The sequence below is a fragment of the Balaenoptera ricei genome, chromosome 12 (genome assembly GCF_028023285.1).
Source record: "Balaenoptera ricei isolate mBalRic1 chromosome 12, mBalRic1.hap2, whole genome shotgun sequence".
Taxonomy (NCBI): Eukaryota; Metazoa; Chordata; class Mammalia; order Artiodactyla; family Balaenopteridae; genus Balaenoptera; species Balaenoptera ricei.
In genome coordinates this window covers 31,659,884-31,672,593 of record NC_082650.1, presented here as the reverse complement: position 1 = coordinate 31,672,593, position 12,710 = coordinate 31,659,884, and the positions used below count along the sequence as shown (strand labels likewise).

General features: G+C 37.6%; 1 protein-coding gene across 1 annotated transcript in view; it reads left to right on the top strand.

Moving 5' to 3' along the window:
- Window positions 1-12,710, top strand: part of ENPP3 (ectonucleotide pyrophosphatase/phosphodiesterase 3) — a 90,209-nt gene that overhangs the window by 37,078 nt on the left and 40,421 nt on the right. Inside the window, exons 7-12 of the mRNA XM_059941941.1 lie at window positions 1,140-1,237; window positions 6,373-6,452; window positions 8,768-8,887; window positions 9,453-9,562; window positions 11,160-11,225; window positions 11,734-11,806. Of these exons, the coding sequence (XP_059797924.1) occupies window positions 1,140-1,237; window positions 6,373-6,452; window positions 8,768-8,887; window positions 9,453-9,562; window positions 11,160-11,225; window positions 11,734-11,806 (547 nt within the window). The remainder of the gene's footprint in view (window positions 1-1,139; window positions 1,238-6,372; window positions 6,453-8,767; window positions 8,888-9,452; window positions 9,563-11,159; window positions 11,226-11,733; window positions 11,807-12,710) is intronic.

Here is a 12,710-nt window from a genome sequence, read left to right as displayed (position 1 = left end):
GAGTTCAGTTAGGAAAAATTTATGAAACTATACATCTCTGGTGTGTGTGTGTGTGTGTGTGTGTGTGTGTATAAAATACAAATAAAATTTTAGAAGTGAAAAAAGATATTGAATGGAAAAAAGACAGTCTCTGACTATAACCCAAAAGTTACCTTTCATCATTGTAACTTAAATACTCAACTAAAATGAGATTGTAATGCTTTGGAGGTTAATATTAATATCCTGAGATATTGGAATAAGAGTAAAAAAATGTAGAACTTTAATAAAACATCTTGTAAGTTTCAGAGTTCCTAAAGTCCATATCATAATAACAATAGTTGTATCCAAAATGTGGTAGAATAATTGTAACTTTTATAATTTTTGAGTGTGAGCATTGAATTCAGTAATCATTGCTTTTGAATCCTTAGCCAAAGCTGGGATTTTGAAATGTCTCTAATAGAAAATCTCATTTCTGGTGATGTTTTGTTAGTGCTCTGCTTGCACGCTGCTGACTTCTACTGTAAAACTACAAATAATTAGCTCCATGTATACCTGCCCCTGTAAAATACTACATATATTTGAGGTGAGGCAATGATACTAATGTGCCATGTTGTAATGATTCCAAAGTGCTGGGTGCGTGGGTTGGGATTGAATTTTGAGAGGTTGAATAACTGCTCAGTTAAATAGCTCCTAAAGAATGAAGCAGAGAATTAAACTCATCTTTCTGAGGCCAATCCCTTCCTTTTTCTCCACAGTGCACTGCCTGGTCATTGTAAACACTCAGGGCTAGAGAAATTTCATATATGGTATACCTGGGTGTCACAGATAGCCAGTGCCAAGGAGCAAATGGAAATAAAGTTAGCTAAAATTATTTAAATTCTAGAACTCAAAGGGTGGTAGATCTCCAAGTTGAAAGACCCAGATAATTTATGTAACACCTTTTAAAAAATACTGTACATTTTTACTATGGATTAATAACGTACTGGACATACTGATTGTAAAGGGAAATAATTTTTAAAAAGAGAAAGGAAAACTTGACTTAGAACTATTTCTGACTGTACTTTCTTAGTATTTTCTAATTTAGAGAATATAAGTAGTACAGAAAAGTATCTTTTTTAAAAAATCAAAATAATGGACAATTTCTTGTTTTGCATTTTCAGATTTGACCTGCCACCAGTTATTTTATTTTCCATGGATGGATTTAGAGCTGAATATTTACAGACATGGGGTACTCTAATACCTAATATCAATAAACTGAGTAAGTCTCCTATAATCAGGGACATGCAGATGATAGACACCTAGTTAGTTAATGTCTAGATTAACTAACACTTTTCATTCTGACCTTTAATGTCAGTGGTTTGTCTTAGTTCTGGGTCCTCTCAAGAGTCTGATGAGTTTACTACACGATACCTATTTTCATACTTCTTGGCTCCTCCTTCCTTCTTTTGCAGCGTGTTTATCTTTTTGTTTGTTTATTTTGATTTGTTCTGTATTTGAATATAACTTCTGCTCTGTGAAAATCTGTTCATGGATACTCTCTCAAAGTTGGCATTTGTCAGACCTGGGTTCTGGGTCTCAGCAAAGTGGATATGCCCAGTAGGGATGGGAGCCTGAAGAAGCCTGAGCAGACTGGGCAGAATCAGCATATACCAAGGCTCCAGTAGGTGAAAAGTCCAGTATCTCTGTCCAGTTCTGGAATCAAAGTGCCTGGAACCTGGCTCCACCACTTACTAGCTCTGAGACCTTCGGCAAGTTTACTTCCACGGTTGGTGCCCTAGTCTCTTCCTCTGTAAAATGGTCACTTACCACCTCATAGAAATACTGTGAGACTATGTACATAGTGTACATTGGATGATTTTAAGTTATTACTATAATTATTATTTTTATTGTCATCTTTATCATGATGTACTTCTGAGTTAGGGTACTTGGACTTCGCACAATTTTATGAAGTCAATAATAAAGAAGAATGGAGAACCCCGAGGACACAAAGTTAAGAAGTATCAGACGGTCGGCTCCAGGGCGCACAGTCTTCACTGCCCTTCAATTCCTCTCTTACTTCCCCCTTCTACCAGACCCTCTTTTACCTCCATGGTCCTCAAAATTTCTGACAATTTTACTGGTTTCCTGGTTTTATTTTTCTCCAAATTATTAAAAAATAGCATTTGACTTTGAGTAAGGTGATCACGTTTTCTGGGCCTCAGTTTCCTCATTTGTAAAATGAGAGGATTAGACCTAATGATTTCTACTACTAATCCCAGCATTAAAATTCCTTGACTGTAGAAAGATAAATTGCTTTCCCCCCTACAGCATAAGGGACTTTGTCTCTTCAGGTTCTCCTACACTCTCTGAGGCAGATCTTTAGCAAAGAGATTAAGATGTTGGGTCTCTGACAGTACTGGCTCCAAATTCAGGATTTGTCACTTACTGATGAGTTACTTTAGCCTGAAAAGTCATGAACAACTCTCAGTTTCTATTTCCTTATCTGCATTTCCCTTGGTAGTCTGGATATCAAACCCTGTGTCCAAAAGGGAATTTATCTAGCCAGGTTGAACTGGACCCCTTTAGAAGTGGAATTATTTTATTTGCTCATCCCCTTGAGAGTTGGAAAGGACACCAGTGAAATACTGGGCCATTAAGAGCCTTCCTTTCTAAGGTTTAAAATATTTTTTAAGTCATTTATACAACGTCTCAATTCTTTAATGTGTGAAGCCATAACTAATTAGGTCTACCAAGGCAAAATGGGCTCTTCATTTCTAGGAGGTCCAATTAAGAGTAGATGTGTTAAAAGATTTAGGATTAGGACCTCCCGAGAATGGTAGGGTTGAGGTGAGGTATGTGACAGCAGGCATTACTTTAAGGAAGTCTAGAACCTCATCTCTAGTGTCTTATCAAGCTGCCTGGAAACTGAGCATGGGCTAACACCACAGTGCAGTGAGTTATATCAGTGACTACTAAGGGGTCACGGACTCTAGTGAGAACATGAGGTTGTTGTCTTGTCCTAACATGGGTGGGAGCAGACAAAGAAGGGCCGGAATCAATGAACTGTCAGGTGAGATAGAAGTGATTTAGCTTGAACTAGAAGTCAGATTTCTTGGAAAGTTAGATGTGAAACTGGGGATAGGACAAGACTAGTAGTAACTATCCTTGCATCCCAGGGATAAATCTCACTTGAAAGTAGTGTATGATCTTTTTAATGTGGTGTGGAATTTGTCTTGCTAGTATTTTGTTGAGAATTTTTCCATCTAAATTCATGAAGGTATTGGCCTGGAGTTTTCTTTTATTGTAGTATCCTTCTCTGGCTTTGGTGTCAGGGTAATGCTGATCTCATGAAATGAGTCTGGGCGTGTTCTTGCCTCTTCAAATTTTTGGCAGAGTTTGAGAAGAAATGACATTAATTCTTCTTTAAATGTTAGGTAAAATTAACCTGTGAAACCATCTTGTCTTGGGCTTTTCTTTGTTTGGAGGTTTTTGATTACTTGTTTTTGGTCTGTTCAGATTTTCTATTTCTTCATAATTCAGACTTGGAAGGTTGTATGTTTCTAGGAATTTATCCATTTCTTCTAAGTTATGCAGTTCATGGGGTGTAATTGTTCATAGCAGTCTCTTATAATTCTTTCTATTTCTGTGGTATTGGTTTCTGATTTTATTGATGAGTCTTTTTTTTTCCTTAATCTAGCTAAAGGTTTGTCAATTTTGTTTATCTTTTCAAAAAACCAACTTTAATTTTGTTGATTTTTAGAACTCTGTTTCTATTCTCTGTTTCACTTATTTCTGCTCTAATCTTTGTTGTTTTCTTCTTTTTTACTAACTTTGGATTTTGTTTGTTCTTTTTCTAGTTCCTTAAGCTGTAAATTTAGGTTGTTTATTTGAAATTTCTTCTTTTTTAATGTAGGTGTTTATTGCTATGAACTTCTTCCCTAGTACTGCTTTTGCTGCATCTGTACATTCTTCAGCTATTTCACCTACTCATCCATTCAGTCTTCCACTTCTTCTTATAGTTTATAGTTACTATGGATATATATTTATTCCATTTATATTTTCAGAATTTTTTTCGGTTGGTACTTTCTTTTTAAAAATATGTTTTTTAAGGAGTAAAACATGCAAATGATAAACTTTTACAAGTGACATTAAAGGGTATACAGTAAAAAAACAAACAAAAAAAACCAACCAAACAACCAACAGACTCTCTTTCCTGATCTTCCTCATTTTTCTCTGTAGAAGCAACTATTCTCATTGGTTTATTGTGTGTCCTTCCAGAATTATTCTGTTCAGTCATAATTTAGATTATTAAGATCTGGAAGAAACAATGGTAGAAGATCTTGCTTTTGATGAGTTATTCTATAATAGCTCTGGTTCAAAGGCAGGTGATCGAAAATGGTAGCTTGAATCTGTAGATAGTCAACAGATGTGTCCTGTTTAAAACTACGGAGGTGTCATGTTTTTACATCACTGGTAGCTTTGTTTTTTATTTTATACTCTGTGACTTTAGGCATTTAAGAATTTGAACGCGTTACCCATGTTTCAGGGAAATAAAAACAGAGACTGACTTTATATCTCTCTCTATTGTATGATTGTTTTCCCCACTTAAATTCTTTTATCAGTGGATGTGATCTCATTTTATTTTCTATCATATGACTTCTTCATTCTTTTTTTTTTTTTTAATTTATTTATTTATGGCTGTGTTGGGTCTTCGTTTCTGTGCGAGGGCTTTCTCCAATTGCAGCAAGCGGGGGCCACTCTTCATCGCGGTGCGCGGGCCTCTCACCATCGCGGCCTCTCTCGTTGCAGAGCGCAGGCTCCAGATGCGCAGGCTCAGTAGTTGTGGCTCATGGGCCCAGCCGCTCCGCGGCATGTGGGATCTTCCCAGACCAGGGCTCGAACCCGTGTCCCCTGCACTGGCAGGCAGACTCTCAACCACTGCGCCACCAGGGAAGCCCTATCATATGACTTCTTAACAATATTAAATGTTTCTTTCCCTGATTGAGGACATGATTTATTTACTGGGGGCATTGACTGAGAAAGAAAACAGTTGATTATACGTTATGTCCTAGAGCAGGCCTCAAACTCGAGTACATCAGAACCACTTGGGGTGCTTGCTAGAAATGCAGATTTTTTGAGCTCCTTTTCCTCCACTTTTCAACCTCCCCCATCCCCAGCAGAGTCCTATTTAGTAGACTTGGTATTGGATCCAAGAATCTTCTGAAGGAGGAAATTCCTGGAAAATATTGGAAACACTGTTCTAGAGGCTGGGAAGGAGACCAGTTCCAAGCCTGTTTGAGAAAACCTTCATTATTTCCAGTTGCAATGTTTGTTGCTTTCTGGACAACAATCCATTGCACTTTTTGTTTTAACCTAAATAGAATCTCTAATGGTGAAGCTCTCTTTTAGAATTAGAGTTGGTAGGATTTTGGTATGGAAAATTTCTCACACTTCACTGCTGCAGAGGAAATATCAGTGTGCCTTAGTGGTTCTGACCTCCTTGAGCAGAGTTATTGCACAGATGAAAACAACAGAATAACTGAAAGCAAATTTGATGCCATGCTTTGGGGAAAACAGATCACAGGAAACTTCACTGATCAGATGGAAACTGTACTGACTGAAAATAATAAGTGGGAAAGTTAGTTCATCTTGTAACATTGCTTTGTGGCATGGGCTTATGCATTTACACAAGTTAAACTCCTTTTCAGTTATCTAGATAGTTGTGTTCACTTTTGTTATATTGGATATTTTATGTATAAGAACTAGCTAAGAAGCCGATGTTATATAGAAATTCTTGCTGTAATGACCTGGGTCAGAAAGAGGGGAGCAGCAAAAGCAAACAAAGCTGGCACTGTGTAAAGTAGGGTACATTTAGCTCAGGGGTCAGCAAGCTGTGGCCTATGGGCCAAATCTTGCCCACTCTGCCTGTTTTTGTAAGGCCTGTTAATGCTAAGAATTGTTTTCATTCTTAAATGGTTGGGAAAAAAAGAATATTTTGTGCCATGCAAAAAAAAAATGTGAAATTCAAATTTCAATGTCTATAAATAAAGTTTTATTAGAACACAGCTATGCTCATTTGTTTACATGTTGTCTATAGATGCTTAGAGGCCTTAATAGCAGAGGTGAGCTGTTGCAACAGAGACCATATGGATTTGCAAAGCCTAACATATTTATTATCTAGTTCTTTATAGAAAAATTTCCCTGACCCTTGATTTAGCTCACTCCTCTCCTGAAAACTGTCATTCCTTGGAATGGAGGAATTTTAAGCATCAGAATTTTGACCTCTTTCCATCTAATTCACCCCTTAGTTAGTTTTCTATTTCTCTGTGAAACTTTCGTGTTCAGATTTTTAGTTATTCAAACAACTTCTGAGGAAGAAACAACGTCTTAATTTCTCACTATCCTTTGCTGCAGAAACATGCGGAATTCATTCAAAATACCTGAGACCTGCCTATCCGACCAAAACCTTCCCAAATCATTACACCATTGTCACGGTAAGTGCTTAGCCCAGTGGCAAGACTGACCACACCAGACATGCTTAGGCGGAACTGGCCAAGCCGCAGGTCACACATTTCACGAGCATGTGTGGTGGCAGTCACAGCTAATTCAGGCTGGGAAGGAGTGTCTCAGTATGGGGTCAATCCAGGGCTGTGAGATGTTAACTATGAATGAGTGTCCCAGCATTAGGTTCATTTACCTCTGTGACAGGCCAGGATAGCCTCTTGGATGTGAGAAATACCCTCTATTCTGATCTTTTGATTAACCTCCATTTATCTGAAGGTCTGCTTGGAATGGTAGGCTATGTATGAGGACAGCCACTCTGATGTGGGAAAGTTCTTTCTTTCCTAGTCTTTTTTTATTATATTTAATTTGATAAAGTCTCTTGTTTCATAATTGAATTCAAACCAGCTATATCTCTTTATAAATTTATTTATTTATTTTTAAACATTTATTTATTTATTTTTGTCTGCGTTGGGTCTTTGTTGTTACGCACTGGCTTTCTCTAGTTGCAGCGAGCAGGGGCCACTCTTCGTTGCAGTGTGCGGGCTTCTCATTGTTGTGGAGCACAGGCTCTAGGCGCACGGGCTTCAGTAGTTGTGGTGCGCAGGCTCAGTAGTTGTGGCTCGCGGGCTCTAGAGTGCAGGTTCAGTAGTCGTGGAGCACAGGCTTAGTTGCTCTGCTGCATATGGGATCTTCTGGGACCAGGGCTCGAACCCATGTCCCCAGCATTGGCAGGTGGATTCTTAACCACTGCGCCACCAGGGAAGTCCCAAACTGGCTATATCTCTTTAGATAAAGCAAGTAAAGCAAATGAATTCTCCTCAATGTATGAGAAGACGTACAAGAAATGATCAAAATGAACTCAAAGGAAGATTAACTTATTTAATATTTATAGATTTAGAACACATCTTAAGGCGTCCTCTGCCTCAGCCTTTATTGCCAAAGGATATTATGTCTTTACTACATTGCATTTATTAGTATGGAACAGTAATTACAACTTATTTAAATTTTAGCCCTTAAGTAATTATATATATGTATATATGTGTGTTTGTGTGTGTGTGTGTGCATGTATAAATGCAGATTCCATTTTGCAGATTCACCTAAACATTTGAGTTACCCAGCTCACATGTTTCTAGCTGAGGTCTAACAAGGCAATACTCTGCCTTCTTGTTTTTAGCTCTCATTCTATAAACAAATGTTGTTTTCACAGTCTACTGTCTATTTAGTGCCATGTTTTTCACATGTTTGTGCTTTTTTATTGGAGATTTTGCTGTTTACAATGGCCCTCAAGTGTGGTGCTCAAGTACTTTCTAGTGTTCCTAAGAGCAAGAAGTCTGTGATGTACCTTATGGAGAAGATATGTGTGTTAGATTTGTTCAGTCATGAGTTATACTGAACTAAAAATATATATTAAATAAGGTATCTTCAAACAGAAACACACATAAAACAAGATTACATATGGATCAGTAGACAAAAATATTGTAACCAAAAGCTCACAGGAACCTAACCCTTTATTTTCTCTAGGAGCAGTGGTTCGATATTCACTAATTCAGTGTTTGCAGCAACTTTATAGAGCATAACTATTGCAAATAGCAAGAATTGACTACATGTACGCATACTTACATAAGTCTACATACATAATATATTAATACTTATACATGTATATATAAATGAGGGATTATACATAAGTGCTATTAATTTCCTACATATGCATATGTATCCATATTCATATATATAGTAATGTTCCGAAATAATGACCCTAAAATTCTCTCTAAATGTAGTTACAACTGCATAGGGTATCATGGGCATTCAATAAAAATATGTGAATTGAAGGAATGACTGGATTGATGGATGGATGGAAGGGAGGAAGTACAAAGACTTGGCAGACTTCCTTTTAAAGTGCTGGTAACACACTTTAACCCATTTGCCAGGCTATCTGATACTTAAAAGCATCCATGTAGTAAATTTCTTGCTATTACTGCCAATAAAACCAATGGCTAATCATTATTATAATATAGAATCTATAATTAGCAAACAGTTATTAATAACATGAGTTATATTAAAACTATCAGCCCAAATCATCTGCCTAATGTCATTCATTTGCAGCTATAGACCACAGTGGAACTAGAATATATATAATACTAGTATGTATATTTGGCATTAGGGTTCAGATCCAGGGGTTTTATATTGAAAGGTATATGGCATCTTTTCAAATATGAGTTATAGGTCTTATGCTATTTCAATTTAAATGTATGTTTTATTAACTTATTATTTTATCTTAAATCTTTTTTAAAAATTATCATTTTAGGGGTTATATCCAGAATCACATGGCATCATTGACAATAATATGTATGACGTATACCTCAACAAGAAGTTTTCACTTTCTTCAAAGGAGAAAGATAATCCAGTTTGGTGGCATGGACAACCAGTATGTAGCATTCTTCATGTGGCTCCAAAGTAACCTTCATTTCCCAACGTGACAGTGGATCTCTCTTCTCTCTCCACTTTGAGTTTTACATTATCTTTTTAATTTCTAAGGGCTAGGGGTGGGATGGTGTTTCACCATTATTTATAATTATAATTTGAATCTTTTTAACGTGTATAGTTGTTCACCTAAATTGTCTTCAGTTGAAACTTGGATGTTGTATTATAAACGTATCAACCTGGAGTTACTCAGAAAGATTATCTGTTAACGTTTTTACTCATTCTGTTTTAGAAATCTTTAAAAGGGAAAGAAGAACTGTACAATTTTACCAATTTGAAAAATGATCTTTCTTACTGTCCTATGTTTTTTGATTTTTGAAGTGGATGCCTGGATAATTACTGTTTTAAACTGCGACAAAGACAAATTTTAAATAATTTAAATACATTTCAATAGTTGAATAAATTTTGCAACTGTTAATACTGTTCAAGTTTCTCATAAATGGCACCATTTCTACTCAAACTGATTATTCTCTTGACCTCCACTTATTTGAAATTTTCTCTTCTTATAGATCTGGCTGACAGCAATGTATCAAGGTTTAAAAGCTGGTACCTACTTTTGGCCAGGATCAGATGTGGCTATAAATGGCACCTTTCCTTCCATATATAGGATTTACAACAGGTACTAAAGCACCTGCAGATGTGATCCCGTCTAGGCAGGGATGATTCGATTTTTTTTTGGCTGCGTTGGGTCTTCGTTGCTGCGCATGGGCTTTCTCTAGTCGCGGCGAGGGGGGCGCTACTCTTCGTTGCGGTGCACGGGCTTCTCACTGCGGTGGCTTCTCTTGTTAGGGCACACGGACTCTAGGCGCGCGGACTTCGGTAGTTGTGGTGCGCGGGCTTCAGTAGTTGTGGCACACGGGCTTAGTTGCTCCGCGGCATGTGGGATCGTCCCAGACCAGGGCTCGAACCCGTGTCCCCAGAATTGGCAGGCAGACTCTTAACCACAGTGCCACCAGGGAAGCCCCTAGAATTTCTTTTTTTTTTTTTGGTCTTAATCTTGATGGTAATTTTATTTTTCCAGTTGTTTGGGCCAAAAAATCTTGAAGTCAACATTGACTCCTCTCTCTTACATCCCTCATCCCGTCTGTCAGTAAACCCTTGTGCCTCTAATTCAAAATATTATATGCAGTCTGAGAGCTTTTTATTACCCCCAGCATTAACACTCTGGTCGAGCTGTCATCCTCTTTTGCCTGCACTACTGCAGCTGCCTTTTTACACGTCTCCCTGTTTCTATTTCTGTTCCCTATAATCTATTCTCAGTTTATCAGCCAGAATAATTACTTAAAAGAACAAATCCAATTATGGCACTCTTTTGCACCAAAAACTTCAACGGCTTGCAGTTTAGCAAAGAGTAAATCCCACAAGGCCCTAGTGGTATGAGCCCTGCCGTGCCCCTGCCTCTCGGACTCCTCTCCAGCTACTTTCCTGGGTTCTGTCACTCTACTCGAGCCATACTGACCTTTTCGGTGACCCCAACATACCAGGCTTGCTTCTGCTGTAGGGCCTTTGCACAGGCTGTTCCTCTGCCTGAGACAGTCTTACTCCATGTATCTGTACAGCCCACTCCCTCACCTCCTTCTGGCTGTAGCTCAAAAATTACCTTATCCGTATTGTCTTAGCCTCATCACACTAAGATTTCAAATTCAAATCCTCCCACTCCAGTTTCTCAGTGCCCCATATTCTGGCTCTAGTCTTGCTTTTGTTTTCCCATAGCATTTTTCACCTTTTAATACACTCTGTAATTTATTTATGTATTAGGCCTATTTATTGTTTGTCTTCCTTGACTAGAATGTAACCTCTAGGAAGGACGTCGTCTTTGGTTTGCTCACTGATAAATTCTGTTTAAAATGAAGAAATCATGTCTGACAAAAGATAGTGCACATAAATGCATAAATGAATGAAGTAAATAAAAATAAACAAATTGAACTAATGGATAGTAATTAATGGCCTTCTATTTTAATCGGGGGAACAGTGAAGGAAGGATGGATGAGAAGGAAAGAAAACAATATACATTGAATTTATAGTGAATCGAGTGTATCTCTATATAGGTATTGAAAACGGGAATCCCTCTGAGTAGTACTGAATCCCTTTCAGTATTTTTATAATATATGGACACAAAATATCTGAAAATATCAACCTGCCTTCCTGAGCAGGCATATAATGAAGTTATTTTGATTTGATTAATTTTTAAAAATTATTTTTACTTTTCATTTCAGAAGTGTCACATATGAAGAGAGGGTCTTTACATTGTTAAAGTGGCTGGACCTGCCCAAAGCTGAACGGTAATATCTAGTGTCAGGGAAGTGCTGGCACAGCGGGATGTTTGTGGGCATAAAATGAAAGTATTTCTTAGTTTAAATTACCATTTTGGAAAAAAACCTGGCGTTTCCTTTTTACAGGCATTTTTCAAGAATTATTCTTAAAACCAGACATTTAAAGAAAGAACTAGTGTGGCAGAGAAAAGAGTCAGCAGAAAGTCATAAAGTAGGAAATACAGAGGGCCGAGGCTCATCAAGAGAGGTCTTAACAGCAAGAACAAGACAGATTTTCAGCACTGAGTCAGACAAGTGCTTACATCCTGGAAGGTCTCATTTACTTCCTGCTAGACCACTATCCCTGCCAAAGCCAAGCAGAACCACTGAACCACTGGGCCTGGTTGTAGAGAAGGAAAGACCAGAGAAAAAGAGGAGGAAACTGCCACAAAGTTCCAGACCTACAAATCTCCCACACCCAACTTGTACCTTTATTCCAAATGGGTAACGTCTTTCTCTGTTTCAATTTTACTCCTAGACCCGATTTTTATACCATATACGTGGAACAACCTGATTCTGCAGGACATGCTCAGGGACCAGTCAGTGCCGCAGTAAGTTTTTCTTTTTAAACAAAGCTAAAATCATCTAGCCTTCACCCACAGCATGAAACGTTATTCTTTAATTTCCACTGAATACAAGTGTATTTGATATATATGAAGACATAAAAATAGTTAAAAGTCTAAATGATTATCTGCTTTATTAACCACAAAATAGTTAAACGTGTAAAAAGAATATCTGCCTTATTAAGCACATCTTGATTAATTTGATAACACTTATTGAATGCTTAGATGCAGCATTGTTATGTCACATCATGAGAACATCAAGGCTAGATCCAGTGTGTCAACTTAACATGTTAATGTAGCCCATTTCGAGCCATGTCACCTGAAAGTCCGTCGTAGAATATATGGCTGTCTATTCAAGCACAGTTCCAATCAGAAGTTCCTTATAATGGGACAATATATTATTGCATCAGTCAGAGTTATTCGCCTTCTAGGCCCCCATTATAATTGAGGTAGACCCTTCAATACTTGTTTCTTCATTATCTAAACCATTTTGTATTTACTACAGAAATATAGTTCTTAAATATGATTTTTTTAAAAAGCTGATTCTCTTCTAAAACCCACTCAAGGCTGCATTGTCTTGGACATGATATAAAGTTGCAAAGGTCCCCATGAGTATGGCGTTTCCTTACCCCACGGAAACTCATTTAACAGTTTTCCTCAGTTGGAATGCAAGCATATTCATTCTGGCAGCATGACTTAGGTGTTTGCCAGAAATGCCCTTCTTCTTCCTTCTCATTAAATCAAAATGATTTCTAATATAAGCCCTGCTCATGTCTGACCACTATGAACCCATTTGTCCTCTTTTATATTCCTACACCACCCTTGACTGTCTCACAGAATCTAACACTTAATCAGGTTATTCTAAGGGTGAATGGCTTAACTATCTAAAGCA